The 25,338-nt window shown below is 45.2% G+C and overlaps 2 protein-coding genes across 3 annotated transcripts in view; both read left to right on the plus strand.

Moving 5' to 3' along the window:
• Positions 1 to 13,795, plus strand: part of LOC141148056 (ectonucleotide pyrophosphatase/phosphodiesterase family member 7-like) — a 185,960-nt gene extending 172,165 nt beyond the window's left edge. Inside the window, exons 7-8 of the mRNA XM_073635210.1 lie at positions 13,485 to 13,564; positions 13,683 to 13,795. Of these exons, the coding sequence (XP_073491311.1) occupies positions 13,485 to 13,564; positions 13,683 to 13,795 (193 nt within the window). The remainder of the gene's footprint in view (positions 1 to 13,484; positions 13,565 to 13,682) is intronic.
• Positions 13,796 to 18,426: 4,631 nt separating this feature from the next.
• The window catches only part of LOC141146617 (protein-lysine N-methyltransferase EEF2KMT-like), a 107,296-nt gene continuing 100,384 nt past the window's right edge, over positions 18,427 to 25,338 (plus strand). For both annotated transcript variants that reach the window (XM_073633009.1, XM_073633010.1), the window contains exon 1: positions 18,427 to 18,504. The gene's annotated coding sequence lies outside the window, so the exon portion shown is untranslated. The remainder of the gene's footprint in view (positions 18,505 to 25,338) is intronic.

Raw genomic sequence — 25,338 nt, forward strand, 5'->3', positions numbered from 1 at the left:
TGCTGTCTCTGCACGTTATTCCAAAAGTTCTTTGGTGTGGGCCTTTTTTGAGACGAGTGCATCAGATCGCACCGCTGCTATATGCAACATATGTCTCAAGCGTATCTCGCGTGGCCAAAACATCTCAAGCTTGGGCACCACATGCTTGACCAGACATATGTTGACCTGCCATGCAGTTCATTGGCAAGCGTATCTAAAAGACCCACACCAAAGAACAAAGAGGACCTCTCCTTGCTCCTCATCAGCTGAGATCTCCAACCCCACTATACCTTCAGGCCTCTCTGAGACCTACACTGAGAGGAATGAAGGTGTAGAATTAGGTGTGTCACAGCCAAGCACTTGTGGGCAATCTGCTTTCGGTACACCGACGTCAGATTGTACCAGGCAAATCACCGCCGAAAGAAGTTCACTCCCAGCCATCCACATGCCCAGCGGTTGAATGCTAGCTTAGCAAAATTGCTAGCACTTCAACTGCTGCCTTTTCAGTTGGTAGACTCTGCCCCCTTCCGTGAGTTTGTGGAATGTGCAATTCCTCAGTGGCAGGTACCCAAACGCCACTTTTTCTCACGGAAGGTGATTCCGGCTCTCTTCCGGCATGTGGAAGGCAATGTCCATGCCTCGCTGGACAGGGTGGTCAGCAGTAAGGTGCATATCACCGCTGACTCATGGTCCAGCAGGCATGGACAGGGACATTACCGAAGTTTCACCGTGCATTGGGTGACTCTGCTAGCAGCTGGGAAGGATGCAGGACAAGGTGCAGTAGTGTTGGAGGTTGTTCCGCCACCATGCCTCCAAAATGCCACTACTAATGATTGTGACACACCCCTCTCCTCCACCCCCTCCTCTTCTTCCTCCATGGCCTCTTCCTGTGCTTTGTCCTCGGAACCAGCGGTTCTCCGTAGCTGTTCAAGGGGCTACGCAAGTATGCAGGCCAAAAGATGCCATGCGGTGCTTGAGCTGGTGTGCTTGGGGGACAGGAGCCACACTGGGGCAGAGGTTCTGTCATCTCTGCAGGGGCAGGTTCAGAGGTGGTTGACGCCATGCCAACTTAAGGCAGGAATGGTGGTTTGCGACAATGGCACCAACCTCCTCTCTGCCCTCCGACAGGGACAAATGACCCATGTGCCCTGTTTGGCTCACGTCCTTAACTTGGTGGTGCAGCGGTTCTTGGGCAGGTACCCGGGCTTACAGGATGTCCTGAGGCAGGCCAGGAAAGTCTGTGTGCATTTCCGCCGGTCATATAATGCCAGTGCTCGGCTGGCAGACCTCCAAAAGGAGTTTAACCTGTCCAAGAACCGGCTACTCTGTGACATGCCCACCAGGTGGAACTCAACGTTGGCCATGCTGCAGCGGCTGCACACGCAGCAGAGGGCCATCAATGAGTACCTGTGCGACTATGGCACCAGGACAGGGTCAGGGGAGCTTGTTTTTTTTTCCCCACGCCAGTGGGCCATGATCAGGGATGCATGCACTGTCCTGTCACCATTTGAGGAGGCCACGAGGATGGTGAGCAGTGACAGTACATGCATCAGTGACACTGTCCCCCTTGTCCACCTGTTGGAGCACACGCTGCGTAGAATAATGGACAGGGCACTTGAGGCGGAGGACTTCCTCTCAAGGCTCTCAAGGCCCCCTTTATCCAGACAGTGTTCCTGCATGCCCGCCGATCACACAGGAAGGAGGACGAGGAGGAGGAGGAGGATTGTGTCAGTATGGAGGTGGAGCCTGGCATTCAGCATCAGCCTTTAAGGGATCAGTCCCAAGAAACACATGGACTTGTACGTGGCTGTGGACCATGTCGTCCTTAGTGACCCAGAGGACTCCGGACCGAATGCCTCAGCAAACCTACGCTGCATGGCCTCCCTGATCCTGCAAAGCCTGCGTAAGGATCCTCGTATTCGTGGTATCAAGGAGAAGGATCAATACTGGCTGGCAACCCTCCTTGATCCACGTTACAAGGGTAAGGTTGCGGACCTTATCTTGCCGTCGCAGAGGGAGCAGAGGATGAAACATCTTCGGGAGGCCTTGCAGAAAGGTCTGTGCAACGCGTTCCCAGAGACTGGGAAGTTACAAATTCCTGTTTCTGGACAACGTGTTGCTGAGGCTTCGGTCAGTCAAAGAAGGAGCGGTGGAGAAGGTGGCCGTCTGACCGATGCGTTCAGACAATTTTTTAGCCTGCAGCCCCAAGGTATGATCAGTTCCAGCAACCATCGCCAGCGTCTGTTTTACATGGTGCAGGAATACCTTGGGGCAAGATCTGACTTGGACACCTTTCCCACCGAAAATCCTCTGGGTTACTGGGTCTTGAGGATGGATCACTGGCCAGAGCTTGCACAGTATGCAATTGAGCTACTGGCCTGTCCTGCATCCAGCGTTCTTTCGGAACGCACATTCAGTGCTGCTGGAGGCTTTGTAACCGATCACAGGGTGCGTCTGTCCACCGACTCGGTCGATCGACTGAAATTCATAAAAATGAATCAGTCTTGGATCACTACCAGGTACCAAGCACCTGATGCTGATGTAACCAAATATTTTTTTTGGAAATCTCAGATCCCTTCAAAGACTGCCTATGCTGATGCTGAGAGACTATCATGAGTAATTATCCTCTTCCTCCTCAATGATCACGCTGATAGCTTGTAAGAACATTTTTGGTTCTGGGCGCCGCCACCAGTGCCTAAGGCCCAATTTTTCAGCCCCTGTTTAACAGGGGCATGTAATTAAAATTTTTGATGCAATACTTCACAGCAGGGCTCGTTTCTGCGTTCCAACTAGAGTATCTGTGAGGGGTTGCAGTGTTGTGGCACCAGCACCAGTGCCTAAGGCCCAATTTTTCAGCCCCTGTTTAACAGGGGCGTGTAATTACAATTTTTGATGCAATACTTCACAGCAGGGCTCGTTCCTGCGTTCCAACTAGAGTATCTGTGAGGGGTTGCAGTGTTGTAGTACCAGCACCTAAGGCCTAATTTTTCAGCCCGTTTAACAGGGGCGTGTAATTACAATTTTTGATGCAATACTTCACAGCAGGGCTCGTTCCTGCGTTCCAACTAGAGTATCTGTGAGGGGTTGCAGTGTTGTGGCACCAGTACCACCACCACAGGTCCAATTTTTCTGCCCCTGTTCAACAGGGGCATGTAATTACAATTCTTGATCTAATATTTCACAGCAGGGCCCTGTGAGGGTTTACAGTGTTGTGGCCACAACACCTAAGGCCCAAATTTCTGCTGAGTATATAGGGCAGGCCCCTACTTTCAAACATCCAACTTACAAACGTCTCCTACTTGCAAACGGAAGGAGACAACAGGAAGTGAGATGAAATCTACCCCTAGGAAGGGAAATTCTCTCCTGTAAGAGTTAAAATGGGAAAAACATTTCTCCTTTCCACTGATGCTTTATCACCAATCCTTGTTTCACAAAAAAAAACAAATTTTCAAAAAACATTTATCATTGGGACAAAAAGTGAGGTGAAATCTTCTGAAGAGGAGCACAGATAGCAAAACAAATGTCACAGGGATGATAACCCTTCCCTATGTTTTCCAAAAAGCTTAAAATAGATTTTTTGGCTGGAGCTAAACATGTTAAAAATGTACCAGTTCAAAATTACAAACAGATTCTACTTAACAACAAACCTACAGTCCCTGTCTTGTTTGCACCGCCTGTATACTGCTGTTCAGAGTACAGAGCCTGTATACTGCTGTTTCCTTTTTTAATTTGGGTGCGGGGTTCCCCTTAATATTCATACAAGACTCAAAGGGCCTGGTAATGGACTGGGGGGTACCCATGCCGTTTGTCTCACTGATTTTCATCCATATTGCCAGGACCCGACATTACATTAAAGCCACAAGCAGTTTTAAATTACTTTTTTCCTTTAAAAATGACATTTTATGCAGGGACTGTTCTAAGCACGGGAAACATGCGCCACTTTACAGGCATACCATAGACACCCCCCAGGTAGGATATTTAAAGGAATATTTCACTTTTTTTTTTTTTACTTTAAGCATCATTAAAATCACTGCTCCCGAAAAAACAGCCGTTTTTAAAAGTTTTTTTTTGCATTGATACATGTCCTCTGGGGCAGGACCCGGGTCCCCAAACCCTTTTTAGGACAATACCTTCCAGTTAACCTTTAAAATGAGCACTTTTGATTTCGAACGTTCGAGTCCCATAGACGTCAATGGGGTTCTAACGTTCGTGCGGATTTTCGGTCCATTCGCAGGTTCTGGTGCGAACCGAACCGGGGGGTGTTCGGCTCATCCCTAGTCAAGACCATACAGCGGTTTAACAGGACAGGTTCCACTCAGAACAGGCCTCGCCATGGTCGACCAGAGAAGTTGAGTGCACGTGCTCAGCATCATAACCAGAGGTTGTCTTTGGGAAATAGACATACAAGTGCTGCCAGCATTGCTGCAGAGGTTGAAGGGGTGGGGGGGGTCAGCCTGTCAGTGTTCAGACCATACGCCACACACTGCATCAAATTGGTCTACATGGCTGTCGTCCCAGAAGGAAGCCTCTTCTAAAGATGATGCACAAGAAAGCCCGCAAACATGTCCTGTGGTCCGATGAGACCAAGATAAACTTATTTGGTTCAGATGGTGTCAATCGTGTGTGGCAGCAACCAGGTGAGTACAAAGACAAGTGTTTCTTGCCTATAGTCAAGCATGGTGGTGGGAGTGTCATGGTCTGGGGCTGCATGAGTGCTGCCGGCACTGGGGAGCTACAGTTTATTGCGGGAACCATGCATGCCAACATGTACTGTGACATACTGAAGCCGAGTATGATCCCCTCCCTTCGGAGACTGGGCCGCAGGGCAGTATTCCAACATGATAACGACCCAAAACACACCTCCAAGACGACCACTGCCTTGCTAAAGAAGCTGATGGTAAAAGTGATGGACTGGCCAAGCATGTCTCCAGATCTAAACCCTATTGAGCATCTGTTGGGCATCCTCAAACAGAGGGTGGAAGAGCGCAAGGTCTCCAACATCCACCAACTCCGTGATGCCGTCATGGAGGAGTGGAAGAGGATTCCAGTGGCAACCTGTGAAGCTTTGGTGAACTCCATGCCCAAGAGCGTTAAGGCAGTGCTGGAAAATAATGGTGGCCACACAAAATATTGACACTTTGGGCCCAATTTGGCCATTTTCACTTAGGGGTGTACTCATTTTTGTTGTCAGCAGTGTATTGAGTTATTTTGAGGGGACAGCAAATTTACACCTGTTATACAAGCTATACACTCACTACTTTACATTGTGGCAAAGTGTAATTTCTTCAGTGTTGTCACATGAAAAGATATAATAAAATATTTACAAAAATGTGAGGGGTGTACTCACTTTTGTGAGATACTGTATATATGAAAATTGATCAATTCTGATTTATTGACAGCCTCTCTCATTTCTTGAAGCCTGAAAATGCCAGGAGAGTACAAATATCCCTCAAAATGACTCCTTTTTTTGAAAAGTAAACAGTCCAAGATATTTAGTAAGGGCTATGGTGAGTTTTTTGAAGTTGTAATATTTTGTTACAATTTTTTGGAGAGGTTAAAATGTTTTTTTTTTTTTTTCACAATTTTGTTTTACATACTGTCACCAGTGCAGTACAGGATCATTATGTAACTGGTATGTGACAGTATGTTAAAAAAAAAAAGTAAAAATTTTTTTTATTACTTTTTAAGATTTTGTTTTACATACTGTACCATAGTAACTCTGTATTACTCCGGGAAGGTGATCAGGATTTTTTTTTTTCTTTTTTTTTTTTTTTAAACACACTATGATGATTGTTTTTAACAGTGAACTGTTATAAGCAACCATTTTTTCTTAATGAAATCCATTAATTTAGCGTTTACTATTGTGATTAGCCACAGCTAATCACATGGTACAGATGGGCTGTGATTGGCCCTGTCTGTACTATGTGATTACTGTGACCAATCACAAAGATCAATACAATAGTTCACAATGAATGGCATAAATGGCATCATGTATTCTGCTATGATTGGACACAGCGATCACATCGTACCGGCAGCGGGCCGGTACACTTATCTGTCACCTGCTGTGTCATATGACATCTACCCAGAACGGCGAATGTCCCACCTGGCCATCATTTTACTATAGGCCGGACAGTAAGCGGTTAAAGTTTATTCAAGGACACCCACACACATCTATGAATGAAGGAAGGGTAGGTGAAAGAAGGATCTGCCTCCTCCATTCACAGATCACGTTTTATTCATAGAAGCTATAATACAGCTGCTATGGATGGAAGAGCTGAAAAGAAAGGGCAGGCATAGTTTTTGGTGAGTGCCCGCCACAGGTCCTATTATGCCCCACCGAACCAGAAGATTGCAGTGATGGGTAAAGGGAGGGTTTCCATGAATTTCACTGAATTCAGGAGCCAGCAGCAGAAGAAATACATCAGATTACTTACTATTAATGTTCTTTGAGCTCATTTTTGCTTTTTCATTTTGACTTAACTTAGGCTTTAGGCTGGGTTCACACTATTGCAAATTGGAATGCAGGTTTCCCTGCATCCAATTCGCATGTCAGGTGATTGTGACCGGCTTTTAATGGAGTCGGTTCACACATCCTCGCAGCAGCTTCGGAATTAATTGCACAGGAGTCCCGTTGCGTCTTCTGGTCCATTTCAGGTCTGAATTCAGCCCAAAATTCGGACCGAATTGGACCTGAAACGGTGAACAGGAACGCCCCAGACCCCTGCTGTGAGCCGCTCCGTACGACTAAGTTCACCTTTTCAGACAGAATTTCACTTTTCATAAAAAATAGAAGCATTTTTTTAAGTTCATCTGCCCCGGCTACCACTATGTGCTCATCTCTCACTTACCTCATCTATAGAAACTTTCAATTTTCATCTGTCCATTTGGAATTTTAAAAATGCTTGTTGATTCCATGACTTCCTGTAGATCATATCCCAGCATGCACTGGCTTGCCAGATCACAGAAGAGGGTGTGATAGGTCGTGTTCACCACTCTGGTCCACACCTCCCTCATTGCCATTTCCAACCAATTTCTGTACAAGCTCCTTTAGATGTGCCATCAGCTATGTATTGCAAGAGCTTATCTGATACAAATTGAATGGATTATTCAGGTGGGTCCCCCTGTTCCATAGTTCTTGTAAATCAAAAGTAAATTGTACAATCAGATTGCATAGTGTATGGCTAGCTTTGCACAGGTACATAGGAGGGAGTGGACAGAGACACTCAGCAGTCAGGCCCCATTCACATCTCCACATAGTGGGAACTCACATTCCTGCATGCGTTTACTTTGCGTTTCACTTGGATGGGCTGTCCTATGCGAGACAATTGCTCCAAAGAAACTCCAGAACTTTTTTTTGGTGTCGAAGGTGGTGCATTTTTACTGTACCTTTTGGTGCGTTTGCAGTGCCTTTGTTGCACGGCAAATGCATGCCTGCTACCCATGCTTGGGGTGCCTTTAAAATGTAATGACAAAACCATGATATACCGGTGCTCAAATCCCAATAGCTTGTGCATGTACAGTATATAATCTTTCAGGTGCTAAAGGGGTGTGACCACGTTAATACTACAAATGCTGAATGAACCCTCTGCACACTGCTATACACCTTTTCCAGCAAACTATGCAATGATAAACAGAGATTTTTAGTTCCCACATATTGCAATACATGTTTAAGCTGGCCAGCTGCATCAAAGTAATTCCTCTTAGGGCCAGTCCTACTTTGCTTTGACACTGCAAATGCTCCGGTGGACACATTGCCAACATGGGGCACACAAATAAATGTTGGCATTGTGTCCGCCGTAGCATTTGCAGTGGCAAAGAAGAGTAAGACCGGCCATAAAAGGGAAAACTTTGAAGCAGCTGGCCAGCTTAAATATGTATTGCAATACGTGTGAACTAAAAATCTCAGTTCTTCACTGCATAGTTTGCTGGAAAAGGTGTATAGCAGTGTGCAGAGGGTTCATTCAGAGTTTGTAGTTTAACATGTAATGACAACGCAAGTACGATGCGCATATGCGCATTTGCAGCGCATTTGACATGGCATATTGCCATGTGTTCAGAAAAGGCACAGACGTCAATAAGCTCATAAGGTTGTGCAGCCCCCTTAAGAACAGCTTGGATGTACTGGCAACCACCAAACAGGGTGCAATCTTGCTGACGCTTGGTGACGATTGCACCCAGTTTTGAAAATATGACTGATTGTTGCAAAAAACTATTTTTTAAAGGATAGCGATCATATGAAACCATTTCATTTCACATACTTGTTTGGCTTCTTTTTATATCACAATGATAACAAAAATCGCCCAAATGGCCCTGATAAAAAGTTTACATACCCTGGAGTGTTTGACCTTGGTACAGACACACAAGGTGACACACACAGGTTAAAATGGCAATTAAAAACTTGCTCGCTAAAATAGCATTCCCCACAAGAATAATAGACTACTGTAAAATATGTCAATCAACAAAAGAATGGACCAAACAAGGCTTCCAAACTTTTAATTGCCTACCAGCACACTTCAAGAACATAGTGGAAGGGAAATTCAGCAAATGTGCATCTCTTAAAAATATAATCCTTTCTGACAAAATTGATATCCCAACAGAAATATGGCAATATTTCACACATCACAAATTTCAAAAAGTAAGAGGAATTAGGCTTTTCTAAAACCTTCTCTCCCCTTTTTCCCCCAGAAGAAAAAAATCCCAACATGTTAAAATGGGAAAAGAACCTTTCACAAACCTTTACATGGGAACAATGGCATAAAGCCCTACTGATCACTAGTACAGCATCCTCATGTATAGAACATTGGGATAATTCACAAAAAATTCTTAACAGATGGTACCTGACACTTTACAGATTATCCAAAATATTCCCTTCCACCTCTCCCATCTGCTGGAGATGTGAGGAATTAGTAGGAAACCTATACCATATTCTTTGGTCATGCAAGAATCTTTCAAGTTTTTGGAATTCAGTTTCCTCCTTTATTGCAGAACTTACAGGTAATTTGGCAGAACTGACACCGGCAACAGCATTATTAGGATTAAATCTAGATATATACCCACATTGCTAAAGAACAATAGTATCACATATCCTGGTAGCAGTGAGACTTACCATTGCCAATATGTGGAAATGCACAGAAGAATTTTTTTTTTTAATTTTGGTTTGGGGTTCCCCTTAATATTCATACCAGACCCAAAGGGCCAGGTAATGGACTGGGGGGATCCCATGCTCTTTTTTTCAATGAGTTTTATCTAGATTGCCGAGACCCTACAATTCATTACAGCCGCAATCAGTTTTAAATAACAATTTATTTTTTCCTTTTTCGGTCCATCGGGCAGTGTGATAAAAGATGAATGGACATTGTGGTACATTTTTATTTTTTAATAAAGGATTGGTCCCAAGCTGTCTCTTGTCTTTACCATTTTTGACACTTTTTTTGTGAAATGGTAGGGGTACGTGGTACCCCATGACCAATTCACACAGGGGGGGGGGGGGGCCGGGATCTGGGGGTCCCCTTGTTAAAGGGGGCTTCCAGACTCCGATCAGCCCCACCACCCACATACCCCCACAACCACCGTGGGGGTTGTGGGGATGAGGCCCTTGTCCCCATCAACATGGGAACAAGGTGCTTTGGGGTCAGACCCCAAAGCACCCTCCCCATGTTGAGGGCATGTGGCCTGGTACAGTTCAGGAGGGGGGCGGCGCTCTCTCATCCCCCCTCTTTTCCTGCGGCCTGCCAGGTTGTGTGCTCGGATAAGGGTCTGGTGTGGATTTTGGGGAGGCCCCTACGCCATTTAAAAAAAAAAATTTGGCGCAGGGTACACCTTAAAATCAGCTCTGGTATGGATTTGGGGGGGGGGGCCCTACGCCGTTTTTTTAAAAAAATTTGGCGAAGGGTTCCCCTTAAAATCCATACCAGACCTGAAGGGCCTGGTATGGATTTTAGGGGGACCCTCACGGAACTTTTTTTTTTATTTCGGTTCGGGGTTCCCCTTATTATTTATACCAGACCCAAAGGGCCTGGTAATGGACTGGGGGAATCCCATGCTCTTTTTTTCAATGAGTTTTATCTAGATTGCTGAGAGCCAACAATTCATTACAGCCGCAATCAGTTTTAAATTACAATTTTTCCTTTAGAAATGTCATTTTGCTGTGGTACTGTTCTAAACATGGGAAAAATGCGCCACTTTGCAGGCATAATATAGACACCCCCCGGGCACGATATTTAAAGGAATAGTTCATTTTCAATGTTTCACTTTAAGCATTAAAAAAAAATCACTGCTCCCAAAAAAACAGCCGTTTTCAAAAAAAATAATTTGCATTGATACATGTCCTCTGGGGCAGGACCCAGGTCCCTGAACACTTTTTATGACAATAACTTGCATATAAGCCTTTAAAATGAGCACTTTTGATTTTTCATGTTAGTGTCCCATAGACTTTAAAGCGGGATTCCGGCCAGGAATTTTTTTTAAAAAAAGTCAGCAGCTACAAACACTGTAGCTGCTGACTTTAAATAAGTACACTTACCTGTCCTGGGTGCCCGCGATGTCGGCCGCCCGAGGCCGACCCGTCCCTCGGCTCTCGGGTCCCAGCACCGCCATCCTAACTAAGGGAAACAGGCAGTGGAGCCTTGCGGCTTCACTGCCAGTTTCCTACTGCGCATGCGCGAGCGGCGCGGTGCTCTGTGAATGGCCCCGTGGTTTTCTGGGAACACACACAGTTCCCAGAAGGCAACAGAGCCGCTCACCGAGGAGCAGGACACGCTGCGGAATAGGAAGAGGCAGATTAGGAAGACTGCCTAGCAACAGGGGTTCAGGTAAGTTTAAAACATTTTTTTTCAAATGTTTTTTTTTTTAATTATTTTAGGATTTTTCATGCTATTTTTTATTTTAGGGTGGCCCTCCACTTTAACGGTGTTCCGGCGGCTTTCGAATTTGCCACAAACACCGCATATTGTTCACCGAACACCCGATGTTAGAGTCGAACTTGCGTTCGACTCGAACATCAGGCTCATCCCTACTGTGAAGCATGGTGGTGGTTCGCAAATATATTTCTCTGTGGGGGGGTGAGCGCTAAAGGCAAAGTGAAAATTGATGGCAAGATGAATGCAACATGTTATCAGAAAATACTGACAGACAATTTTATTTTTATTTTTTCAAACAACATTATTTTTATTTTTATTGCATTTTAATGTAAATATGAGATCTGGGGTCTTTTTTTTTACCCCAGATCTCATATTTAAGAGGTCTTGTCATGCTTTTTTTCTATTACAAGGGATGTTTACAATAAAAGTGAAATTTAAAAAAAAAAAAAAAAAAAAAAAAGAGAACAGTGTAAAAATAAAAAGTAAAATAAATAAGAAAAAAAAAAAAAAAGTAAAAAATTTTAACGCACCCCATCCTGCCGAGCTCGCGTGCAGATGCGAACGCATACAGGAGCCGCACCCACATATGAAAACGGTGTTCAAACCACACATGTGAGGTATTACCACGATTGTTAGAGCAAGAGCAATAATTCTAGCCCTAGACCTCCTCTGTAACTCAAAACAACCTGTAGAATTTTTTAAACATCGCCTATGGAGATTTTTAAGGGTAAAAGTTTGTCACCATTCCACGAGCGGGCGCAATTTTGAAGCGTGACATGTTGGGTAACAATTTACTCAGCGTAACATTATCTTTTAAAATATAAAAAAAAGTGCGCTTGTAAGGCCGCTGCGCAAATACGGTATGACATAAGGTATTACAACGACCGCCATTCTATTCTCTAGGGTGTTGAAAAAAATATATATATAATGTTTGGGGGTTCTAAGTAATTTTCTAGCAAAAAAAAAAAAAAAAGATTTTAACTTGTAAACACCAACTCTCAAAACGAGGCTCTGTCCTTAAATGGTTAAAAAGTAGCATAAACAGAAGTCATAGCCGATACAGTTGTACATGGTTAAAGATCGCATTGCATTAGAAATACATGCGTATACATAACACCCGACGCGTTTTGCGAGATGTGACTCGCTCTTCAGGGGTGGATGCATGTAGAATATATCTGGAAATGACTGACCAAAAAGGTAATGTAACACATGAATAAATGATGGACAAACGGTAAGAGGGGCCTTATAGAAAAAGGAAAAGATACCATGCTTACCAAATCGGCAAGACCTGGGTGCCTGTGTTCACCGAGGATGGCAGCAATATATGCTTGGGAACGGAGCTGAGCCAACCAAAAATCCTGACCAAGGAACAACGAGAGGCAGACATGGCATGGGTGGAAATGAGTGACCTTGGAGGTCCTAAATGATCTGTTCAGGTGTCAACTATAATATATGTATATAATTAAACATTGCTACATTGACAAAATAATCATGAAGTATATAATTGAAAGCATGTATGAACCAACCTGTTGCGATGGTAAGATGGATAAGGGCCAAGGAGGAATGTGTACAATGTGAAAAGGGATGTCAAATAAAGCAATCCCTAAAAGAAAAGGGGAAATGTGAAAAAGTGTGAATATAAAAAACATAACCAGGCACAAGAGAGTGCATGAGAAGAACGAAAGATGTATACCTGTGTATAATCAGCAGCTTGCAGCAGTAGAGTGAGCTGTCCCATGTAAAGGGAGAGTGAAATGAAAGATCCCAGCCATGTATGCTCTCCCATTTATAAACCCACATGGGACAGCTCATTCTGCTGCTGCAAGCCACTTATCTCACACAGGTATACAAACCATTTTTCCTGACAAATTCCATGGCAGCAACATGTGAGTTTAGTCCCGCCTCCACTACTACCCTATAGGACTCTACTCCCATAAATCTGTGCTCCCAGCCAGCGGCCATGTTCTTTTTTTGTCCTCCTCCGAAAGACCTAGTTGATGGTCTTCCTACCCGAAGAGTCTCCTCCCACGATCAGGATTGGCCGAGCTGCGACCCTGGGGAAGAAGAGTCGCAATACTCCGATAAGTCCTAGCTACTAACAAGGTATGGAGTGGGCACTGGAAGAAGCTAGAGACCTAGCCACTGGCAGGAAAGCTGCGCATTGCCATAGCCCATCTACTAGTGGGTGGACCTATCGCCCTTGAAATCCGGCTTATTCATCTTACCTGGGCCTAGGAGACGATCGTGTTGGGAGCAGCGAGACCTTTCCTGGTTATGTTTGGCAGCAGTTTTTGTGCCTTTCACCTGTGTGTTATTCCCCCCATGTCTGCCGGGTGCAGCGTGGCTGACAGGCGTTGGGGCTTCCTGTTTCATTCCCACGGCCATTCTGCGCATTCTCGAGTACGGCACAGGAATGAGCCTTGGTTCCTGCATGCGCATTGTCGTCAAAATCACGGCAATCGTGCATGTGCACTAGCGCTGCGGTGACGTCACAGGGGCGCCCTTTTTAAACAGGGGAAAAGACTGCAAGCTTTGGGAATGCTTGCGGGCTTATAGCGGCTTCCCCTAGCCTCTGTCCTGTGCCTGGTAAGTGGTTCCCATGGGACAAGTGAGGCAGCCCGTATTCTGTCCTTTGTACTGACACAGCTGCTTCTTCCAGCTCCGGTGGAAACCCCCAGGACCATGGATTCATCGCCGCCTGCCTGTAGCCAGCCCTCTTGCAGCAGGTACTTAGAGGGATGTCCCCTCCGGGTGTTACCAGCTGGGGGGGGGGGGGGGTTGCTGGAGGTCATCATGACCACTGTTTCTCCTAATTGTGTTTTCTCTGTATCTCTTTTTTGTCAGCCCTTCTAGGTCCGAACAACAGCGCAGCTCTTGCAGAGGAAGTGACTCTTCAAAATCACAACGCCGGCACTCCACTTCCAGATCTAGGCACCACAGTTCACCCTCAAGATTGAGGCACCGCAGCAAGGACGTCTTCCACGGCTCACTCCAGCCGCTCAGCTGAATGTGTCTGCTGGGGTGTATGTCCCAAGTACCTGTGGAAAAATCCCTATGTGACCTTTGTTATGCCAAAGCAGCAGGCGAAAGAGGTGGTAGAGACCAGCAGCTAAAATCCCTGGTCAAAAGAGTTGTTAAGGAGTCTCTGAGAAGGATTGAGACCAGCCAGACCCACGATCCTCCTGCAGAGCCGCTACGCTCATCAGTGAGGGTGACACAACTTCAGGACACATGGGAGTCCTCTCTGCCAAGCCACTCATCGGCTGCTCCCTCGTATAGTGACTTAGAAGGGAAAGATCCCTGTGTGGGGTTTGATTTTGCTCTGCGGTCTCCCTTGGTTAAAGCCATCAGAGAAGCTTTAAATTGGGAAAAGCCAGTGGCTGCCCCTTCCAAGCAAAGGAAGTATTTCAAACTATTGAAAGAGGAACGTGTCAACTTTCCGTTTCTTACTGAACTATGTGAAGTCATCACAGATGAATGGGGCAAGGTGGAGAAAAAGAACTCCATGCTGTCAAAAGTTCTGGGGCTTTATCCCTTCGAAGAGGAAGTGGTCAAGCATTTGGAATCGGCTCCGCTTGTGGATGCAGTCGTGATGAGGCTGGTCAAACATATGACCCTTCCCTTGGAAGATGCGGTCTCTTTTAGGGACGCCTTGGACAGATGGATTGAATCTGACCTAAAAAGGGTTTACCTTACAGCAGGTATGGCCTGCAAGCCAGCTTTAGCTCTGGCTGCAATGTCAAAAGCCATGGAAATCAGGACAGATAATGTGGACGAGACACTTAGGAATGTCTCGGAAGAATTGGCCAGGAGTTCGCCCATCCAGGAGTTGAGACTAGCATCTGCCTTTCTGGGGGAGGCCTCTATTGATACCATCCGTCTGGTGGCCCGGGTTATGCTTTCAGCCGTCACCGCCAAGCGTGCCCTGTGGCTCCGCCCGTGGCTGGCTGACCCGGCATCTAAACAGGTACCGAATTCCTATTGAAGGGTCTTCCTTTTTGGCAACAAATTGGATAACGCCATAACCCAGGCCACCGGAAGTAAGTTGGGGTTCCTCCCTCAGGACCGGCATTTGCAAGGCCAGAGAACATTCCCAAGGAAACAGTACCAGGAAAGCATGTCCGTGAATTATCCAGATCCTGGAAGTCAAGGCAGTCATCCTTCAAGAAATCCGCCAAGAGCGGTTCGATGGGAGAGAGGGAACTGACCAAGTCCTTTTGAAATTGGGCCCGCTCAGACAGGCCAAATGGGGGCTCGCCTTCTCCACTTTCGGCACGTCTGGGCGGCCTCAAACCAAGACTTCTGGACCATCAAAACAGTCTCTTCAGGCCATGCCCAGGCCTTCAGCAGAGCTCCCAGACTCAGGCTCCTACCTACTGTTCCTACCTCTCTTCCGGCCTCAGTAGAATAAAGGCTGATTCTATTAGCCTACGTAGAATCTTTATAGGAACAAGGCGCTGCTATCCCTGTCCCAGACAACCAGCGAGGCATGGGAATTTACTCTCCTCTCTTTATGGTCCAAAAGAAAAACGGTGCATGGAGGCTCGTCATACATCTGACCCACCGTTTTATCAAAAAAGAAAGGTTCAAGTTGGAGACGCTGTCCACAATCCAGCAGTCGGTCCAATCAGGAGACTGGCTGGTTTCCTTAGATCTCATGTTCCTGTGGCAGCAGATTTCCAACAGTTTCTCCACTTCTCTGTAGGCCGGCTTAATTTACAGTACACGTGGCTTCCCTTCGGGCTGTTGACATCTCCACATGTCTTTTCAAAGGTCTTGTTGGCAGTTGTGGCTCTGGCAAAGTCCCAAAATGTTCAAAAAAGAAAAGCAAGGTAAAAGGAAACTAAAGCAAAGTCCCAATGGGATTAACATCCATATATTGAACAGTGAACGCCCATCCAGATAAGGGTGATAATTTGCAGTGAAGAAATCCTTCAATTAAAGTGCTTCCAGCTCCATACCCAAGTGAGAAAATGATCTGCTTACCAGAATGCCATGATCACCAATCAGTGATCTCACCAAACACAAAGACCATTAACAGATTGCCTGGAACTGAAGTTGAAAATTGTGGGACTTTGCTTAAGTTTTCTTCTTGTTTTCACCTTAAAAAAAAAAAAAAAAAAAGTTTTTTTGGTTTTTCACTGAGTGTATTAGTGTTGCTCTCATCTTGTTTATCTTAAGTTTTTTGTGTTGGACTTTGGATGTTAACAGCTGTTAAAGTCTAGCACAGAAAACTACCAATACTTATATACAGTATTATACTATGGGAGCTTTTCTTCTTTTTTATGTTTTTTGAGCACCATCGGCAGCTACACTTCCAGGCAATCCTTTAAAGGTCCTGGGGAGACCTAATCATTCCCTATGTTTGGTGAGATCGCTGACCAGTGATCATTGCGTTCTGGTAAGCAGATCATTTTCTTACCTGGGTGTGGAGCTGGAAGCACTTTTATGAAGGATTTCCTCATTGCAAATTATTATTCCTATCTGAACGGGCATTCATTGATCAATATATGGACCTTTTTCTTATTGGGACTTCACTTTAGTTTTCTTTCTTCACTTTGTTTTCCTTCAATGAAATTTTGAGATTTTGCTTTTTTTTTCTTTTTCACACAATTTTTATATCACTTGCTTTATTGATCATTGAGTGTATTAGTGCTGCATTTACCTTATATATTTACCTATTTTAAAGTTTTTTTTTGTATAAGGCTGGGTTCACACCTATGCAAATTAGATGCGGGTTTCCCTGCATCCAATTCGCATAGCAGGAGAATGTGACTGGCTCCCTATGGAGCCGGTTCACATATCTCTGTTGCGGCTGCAGAGCGCACTGCACGGAAACGCTGTGCGTCTTTGGCTCCATTTCAAGGCTGAAACGGGGAACAGGGATGCACAGCACTCCTGTGCGATCCACAGCCGGTTCCAGTGTGAACTCGGCCTTAGCAGCTGTCTATGAGTCATTTCACGTGTGTTTTATATATTAAAAAAAACACACACACACAGAATGTGATTGTGTTCTGATCTGAGGAAGTGTGTAAGCATGTAAGCCCAAAACGGAAATCTTTTTGAATACTTTCTGAGATGTAACTTTACAAATCTTTGAACACATAAACAAAGTTTTTAAGTGCAGCAATCCTCTGGACTCTTTATTTATATTAAAAAAAAAAAAAAAAAAATTATAATTTTTTTTTTTTTTCTTTTTTTTATGGTCGGCAACCGACTAAGGTTTTCTATTTCTGTAGACATGTATGAGGTTGCAAACAAAAGCCATTATTGGCACAAGACCCTTAAGCATAACTAAAACACATGTAATTAGCTATCACACATTTATTTTTTTTATCTGTAAGATAATGTAAGCACAATAGTAACTGCAACAGTTACAGTATAACTCATGGCATGCCTTGAATATAACTTTTGGGGAAAAGTTAAAGCAGAATTAAACCCTCCTGTCTTACAGTCAAGGAAGCAGCCATCTTGGTCTGTTTTTGATCTGCAGTTGCCGTGGTGCGGCACATGGTCAGTTATGAGTTACGACACCAGCCATTTGATGGTTTAACAGTTTGGTTGAGAACACAAAGAAATATGTTGGTTATTAGGAATGGGCTTGCAGTGAGACATTTCCCAATCTGCAGATGCACAGATCAGGAAACATCTCACTGCCTGTGATTAGCCACGTGAAGTGTTGGCGGGATCGGGTAGGTTGGATTCCGAATATGCATTTAAGGCATGTCATGAATGATAACTGTCAGTTGCTTATACTCTCAACTGAACTGTCAAACCATCAAATGGCTGGTGTCATAACTACATAGTTAGCGTGGTTGAAAAAAAAAAAGCATAAGTCCATCCAATTCAACCAATAGAAGGGTAAAAAAAAAAAAAAAAAAAAAAGATATATACAATCCTACACCCATAGACATAACTTATCACATGAGTAAAGCCATGGCAATTGCAAATCAATCAGAGGCCAAGATGGCAGCTTCCTCGACTGTAAGACAGGAAGGTTTAGTTCCATTTTAAGCTCTTGTTGTCCATGTAACACATATGTGCAGCGGCATGGTGGATGAGCCTTAATGCCCAGTTGCCCACTGAGATGTCACTGAGCGCTCCCAGCCAAGGTTTGCAATCATGCGCTGTGCCAGCCAATTATATCATCGGGATGCTGTCTCCCATTCTCTGTGTTAAAAAAAAAAATACTTGGGAGGGCCAAAGGAAGACGACAGCAAGGGGTTAAACAGACTTCACAGTGAAAGAAATCAGTAATTTGATGGAGTTCCTCACAGTTCATGTAATGGGAGGCGGGGTGTCGCTCCTCAGAAGGGGCGAATGGAGGAAAACTAACATCCTCGTCCTATGCTCTCACAAACAAAACTGCTATTTAAAGTGTCACATCTCGTCCACCGCTTTACATCTGATAACACAACATTCGTCCCACGCCGTGTATACTATACTATACTTATACAACACAGCTTCCGCTTCCTTCTCCTAGAAGCCCACCCACATCTGATCATATTTATGGCATAGAAACGTCACATCCAATCACAATGCTGCTTTTATGTACTGACAGAACACGGGTGTGTACCGCTGAGCGAGGAGGGGGCGTGGCTCTGCGTGCTACATGTCAGAAACACGCAGAGCCACGTGTCACTGAGCAGAACGGAGATCCTGATTGGTAAGGAAATGGAACACCGAATGGTGGTGATGACTGGTTTAGTTTTGCTGACTCCCATGGTGATAGTAGATGTATCTAGGTATCACATTACATGGTACATCGTACATCTGATTACAAGCGGATTACTTAAAAAATAGCTGATATGAAGGCTTTATATTGTAGCAGAGGGTTTGTGCACAGTGTACAGTGTCTGCATGTCTTTGTACCAGAATGAATGGGCTCCAGTGCACACGTGTGGGAGTTTGGGGCTTTCACACTTGCAGGGCCCACTGAAAAGGAATCTGCGTTCAGATTGCTATTCAGTGGGGTGATGAGCATGCATTAACACTGTAACTGCTGCATTACTGCACCGTGCCGCATTCATCTCAGTGGGTGAGTTTCACAGGCAATGCTGCTTAAAAATAACACACCATGGCATGTGAACAGAGGCTGTAATGTTAAGATTTGGGTGGGTGGTCAGGGGGTGGTAAAACCACAGCTCAGCTGTCTTTTTTTTTTTTTTTTTCTTTACCCCCCAGCCACCTGTGTGAAAGAGCCCTTGTGTCACCTTACTAGGGAATTGACATTTCAGAAAGTAATCCCGCACCTTCCTTGTACATCATAGTCCTCTTTTCTTAGGAATATCTACTGTCTGCAGCTCCTCTTCTTCTCCCCTCTCTACCCAGCTTTTTATGTAGCAGCTTAGGAAGAGCCGAAGCAGAGCGCTATAGATCGGAGGATGCTATAGATCGGGGAGCACTATAGATCGGAGGACACTAGATCGGGGAGCGCTATAGATCGGAGGACGCTATAGATCGGGGAGCGCTATAGATCGGAGGACACTATAGACTGGGGAGCGCTATAGATCGGAGGACGCTATAGATCGAAGGACACTATAAATCGGGGAGCGCTATAGATCAGTGTTTCTCAACCTTTGTTCCAGTCTCAGCGTCCTTAAAAAGTATTTCAGGCTTGAAACACCCCAGTCTAATGCTTGATTCACATTACTGCGTGTCAGGGATGCATACAAAATCATATGTGTTCCCAATGTGTTGCTCTTTAGTAGACACACAGGAGTGCCATTGATTCTTAATAGTACCCCCACACATTGGCAAACACGGTGCATGTTTGGTGCAGTACAATTTTTACATTTTTTTTTTAAATAACCCAAACATGTTATACTTACCTGCTCTGTGCAGTATTTTTGCACAGAGTAGCCCCAATCTTCCCTGGGTCCCCGCCGGTGCTCCTGCCCCCAGAGCAAGCAGCTTGCAATGGGGGTACCAGAGCAGGCTCACTCCTGAGTTGTGGCTCTGCATGTCCATTCACACAGAGTCACGGCTTGGCCACACACCCTCTCTCTCCTTATTGGCTCACTGGCTGTGGCCAATGGCTCCCGCTGTCATCTCAGCCAATGAGGAGGGAGTCCCTGGAGATCTGAGGCTCTCGTGCACATTTCTGGAGGAAGATCGGGGTCAGGTAAGTATTAGCCTGGGTTCACACTATAGCGAACACAGACATTGCATGTGATTCGCACCCGCACTGAGGTGCTGATCGCATGCAATGTCTGTGCAATGCAAGTTCAGCCATGGAGTTGTATGGCTGAACTCGCATTGGATTCGCACAAAAAAAGGTGCAGGGACTTTTTTTTTTTCCTTTCCCGCCCTGGAATCGGATCGCATGGGTGTTCTCCCCCATGCGTTCCGATTCCTATTTGTATCCACAGTTTGCACTGCGATCTGTGAATGGATCTGTGGGTGTTATTAACATTGTATTGACACCTGCAGCGGTTCACAGAGGGCAGTGTGAACTGCCTGCGGTAGAGATGCGATGCGAGAACCAGTGCTGGAATTGCGCTGGTTCCCGCATCGCTACAGTGTGAACCCAGGCTCAGGGGGGCTGCTATAGAGTAGGTTTTTTACCTTCATGCATAGAACGCATGAAGATAAAAAAAACCTTCAACCTTTATAAACAAAAAAAAAAAGAGTCAGGGACTTAAGCCCCATACACACAGGACGAATATCGGGTGGTATTGGGCAATTCAAAAGAAACCGGCTGACATTTGGCCTGTGTGTACGGCAGCGGGTCCAACAGAAGCCGGTCGAACGTCCGGCTTCTGTCGAAAGGGCGTGACCGTAAAAGGTGTTCTGGCGGGAGGACCGTCCCCCCGTCAGAACACAATAGCTTAGCAGGGGAAATCGCTGTACTAACATCACATCGTTAGTACAGCGGCTCCTTTGGAGCTCTTCAGTTTTTTTTCATTCAGCCCGCTGGGTTGAACGAAAAAAACAAAACTGATTGTGTGTACCAGGCTTTATTTCCCTGCATCTCTGCGGGTAGGACAGCCTTGAAATAAACGGGCTGCCCTATGCGCAACACACAGCCGCACAGATGTGAACCAAGGGCTTGTTCACGCGTGAGGTTGGGGGATGGTAAAGGCACGCATTTGAGCCTTGTTGTTACCACTCCCACTGCCTTTAGCTACAGAGATCATACACGTGCTGTGGCTGCAACAAGAAGCATACCCCCAAATGAATTGCGCCACTGCATTCGGCAGCAGCACAGTGATGCTGAATTTAGAGGGTTAAAACAGGTGTTGAGGTGACAAATCGCCTATTTGCCACCTGTCAAATGCCTCTCAAAAGCGATCAGAGCATGCATTGATTTCCAGAGGTGCTGTAGTCCTTGCAGCTATTGTCTATAATCCCTAAAAAAGCAGTTCTGATCATACAGGATTAGGGGTCAGGATTAAAGGGTAACTCCACTCTCATGGAAAAAACAATAGCAAAGAAATAATATAGGGTACACAATTGTGACACAAGTCATATTGTAATTTTTTTTTTTTATGAAATCCTTTTTATTATTTTATATGGAAACAACATTAACACAATACAGACAAAATCACACCAAACCAACCCCCCTCCCCCCCCAAAAAAAACCCAACAGACCACCCCCCTTCAACAAACCCCGCCATCCCACCACCCCCCGCTCACTCGGAGTATATATGACACAAAAAAGAGAAGAAAAAAGTAATAATAATATCCAGTATTACGAAGTACACAGTACGCATTGGTTGACACGATACCTAATGCCGCGTACACATGACCGGACTTTCCGGCAGAAAAGGTCCAAAGGATGCTATCAGGAAAACCGTTCGTCTGTATGCCATTCCGACAGACCAAAAACGAATTACCTTTTCCTAGTCCCATCGTAGGTCATTGCGTTCTAAACGATCGGATTTTAGTGTGATCGTGTGTAGGCAAGTCCGTTTCAGTGGAACTCCGTCGGAAACACAGTCAGAGTTTATTGACGGAAAAAACGGTCGTGTGTACGCGGCATAAGTCATGGATTGAAGCCATCTAGACCAGGTAACATCAAACTTATTCATGGAGTTCCTCAGGGAGTATGTATGTTTTTCAAAGAGAATAATCCTATTGAGATCTACAATCCAATCAGACACAGTGGGTGGATGTGGAGAGGTCCACTTAAGAGCAATCTGTCTACGGGCAACAAAATGTGCACGTCTTATAGTGTTACCAGTAGGGTAGGTGTAGATAGACTTATCACGGTAACCCAATAAACATATAAGCGGTTCAACCAGGATGTTAATATCCAATATCCCATTCAAGGTACCAATCGCCTCCACCCAGTATGTTTGGAGTTTTGGACATCGCCACAAAAGATGTATTAATGTACCTGTGTTACCGCATCTAGCACAGGCTGGCTCAGATTTCAGTCCAATTGCACAGAGAAACTGCATAGACCCTATGAAGGATAAAAATCTGGGTCAGTCTGTGTGATGGAGAAAGAGACAACCTAAGAACATTGTCCCAAATCTCCTCAGAGATGGGACCAATATCTTTCTCCCAACCAGCCTGAGAACGGATGGGGAAGTTCAATAGGCATCCTTCTGACAATACCCTATAAGTATCCGAGGTAAGACCATTTGTTGACCCTGCCCATACTATTTTGTCTAAGACAGGGATAGAGGGGAAAAATATATCTTAGCAGAAGAAAACTGGGCGTGTAGAGCATGTCTCAATTGAAGTAATTGGTAAAACCAATTGGTTTCTACAGAGAACTCTCCCCTCAGATCTTCAAAGGATTTAAGTATACCATTCTGATATAGCTGAGCTAAAGTAGTTATTGCTAATTTTCCCTATCTCTGAAAGCCTCTGGGAGCCGAAATTAGATGCTTGACGCCCTGATGTTAAAGTGACTAACAGAGGTGAATGGTCTGAGATACCTCAAGGTTCGATATTCACATCCACTACATATGGTATAAAATCATCTGAGCACAAAGCCAAATCTATTCATGATAGTGTGTTATGTGTTTTAGAATAGCATGTATAGGCATTTTCTTCAGGGTGTAGCTTCCTCCACATATCATCATACAATCCCAATTCCCAACATAGTCGTCCAAAGGGGGAGATACGCCCATTGGTCATTGACCTTGGAGCTGGGCATCTGTCCCAACCCGTATCAGATCATCCAGCTTGCATTGTAAAATAATATATTTGCCGTCATCGTCTACTATTTCCTACTGCAGGAGAATACCACACCAGCATAGGCCAGAACTGTAACCCCACTCATATTGTAATTGAATGTTAAAGAGGATGTGAACTCTCTCTGAGAACTTGTCAGAAGTTATCATGCTGATAACAGAGGAATGGGGCACCTGGGACTCAGTGCTTTGGAGAGAGATAAGAAAAAATACAGATATATGTACCCAGCTAAAATTTCATGAATTGTCTTTCCTTTCCTATCTGCAGCTCTGTAATTTTCTGAAAAATGCAATATGGCTCCCCCCCAGAAACATAATTTCCTGCTTGTGTGATTGGCTCACTGATTTTCCCAGAATTCTGGACTAGTCAGATTTCAGGCATCCCCTGCAACAAAAACATAATTTTTGGTGAGATACTCCCAATAGGAAATCACGTCTAAATGGATGCAGATGCAGCAATTTTCCTTATTAACTCTGCAGGTGCAGCAGCTGGTTGATAATTATGGAACCACTCCCATTAGACTCACTGAGCACATAGGCAAAGAGAAACAGCTATTTCTTCAGAACAAAAGGTAGAAATCTGCAACAAAGTTTGTTAAAATCCTTGTAATTTACATAGATTACCCAGATAGGAATGTTTTTTCTAGGGATGCACCGAATTGGTTTTTTGGTGCCGAAACCGATACCAAAAATAAATCTTCCTTGATCCCAAAAACCGATAACGAAACAGCACCGAAACCGAAAGTGACTGTTTTAAAAAAAATATTTTTATACAGGAGATGGTCAGAGACTGTGGACACGGTACAGGAGATGGTCAGAGACTGGGGACACGGTACAGGAGATGGTCAGAGACTGGGGACACGGTACAGGAGATCAATGCAGCCTCACCAGTGTCCATCAAATGCAGCTTCACAAGTGCCTGTCAGATGCAGCCTACCAGTCAGTTGTAGCAGCCTGTCTGTGCCCGTCATGCAGCCTCACCAGTGCCTGTGTCCATATGTAGCAGCCCGCCAGTGCTCATGCCATGCAGCCTCACCAATGCCCATGCCCATCAGATGCAGCAGCCTGCCAGTGCCCATGTTCTGCAGCCTGCCAGTGCCCATCATGTACAGCCTGCCAGTGCCCATGTTCTGCAGCCTGCCAGTGCCCATCATGTGCAGCCTGCCAGTGCCCATGTTCTGCAGCCTGCCAGTGCCCATCATGTACAGCCTCCCCAGTGCCTGGTAATGAATGTCACTGTGTGTCAGAGCTGGATCTGAATCGCCGTGCAGCCCATGTCCCGCCTCCTATGGTGCACAGCACAATGATTCCTAGCATTGGATCAGAGTGCCGTCTATCACAAGAGGCGGTCTAGGAGGCGGGACATCGTTACATCAGCTGCACGGCGATTCAGATCTCTGACACACAGCGTGTGAGTGTGACATTCATTACCGGGCACTGGGGAGGCTGTGTAGGACAGGAGTGAGAGGAGGGAGGGAAGACTCTGAGGGGCACGCGGGATGAAACATGTGCGGCACCCGGCGGGGTGGCCCCACCCCTTTTTTCAGCGCCAGAATCGGCAAGAATTCTCTTTCGGCTTTTTGCCGAAAGGGCCATTTTCGACCGATATGTTTCGGTGGCCGAAATTTCGGTGCATCCCTATTTTTTTCCCAACAAAATTGGACTCTTTAAAGGTAATTTAAGTACATTCTGTACTGTGGAAGTATGTACAGTAAATACACACATTCCTTTTAAAATCTGTAGAGCTGTACCTGCACGCACTGCTATACTGCCCTGTACGGGGAGAAGGAGAGCTCAGGAAGTTGCCCCCCTTACGCTGCTCTGTACATAACTCTCCTGACTGAGGTGCCGATGTTCATTGGAGGAGTGGGAGCTTGGTCAGATCCGAATACTTTTCTGTACCAAGACACCATGGCACACCAGTTAAGAGAGGCTGCTATTTAGCAGTAGAGGTTAGCTTGGAAATGATAAAGGGCCTCAAGTGTGTCAGTGTTACATCTGGTGCATTTGCCTGCACCGATCACATGGTACAAAAGTACCAGACAATACGGTTGCAGTGCGTTTCCAAAATGAGTGCATGCACTACCTTTGGTGTGATGCAGTGCGATCTGAGCCCATTCAAAATGAATGGTCTCCAATCACACCACACTGAATTGCACTGGAATGCACAGCAAATTATGTTACATAACATACATGGATTGTTGCATGGATGAGCCTCTCATGATGAAAATAAACTGAAGGTAAGTAAATAAGCAATGATGAACCCGTATAGCCCGTCCTGTCACCGCAGGCGAAGAGGAGAGAAAGCCGCAGAGATTTCAAATCCCCGGACTGGTATAGCGGTGATACGA

The sequence above is a fragment of the Aquarana catesbeiana genome, linkage group LG06 (genome assembly GCF_042186555.1).
Source record: "Aquarana catesbeiana isolate 2022-GZ linkage group LG06, ASM4218655v1, whole genome shotgun sequence".
NCBI lineage: Eukaryota > Metazoa > Chordata > Amphibia > Anura > Ranidae > Aquarana > Aquarana catesbeiana.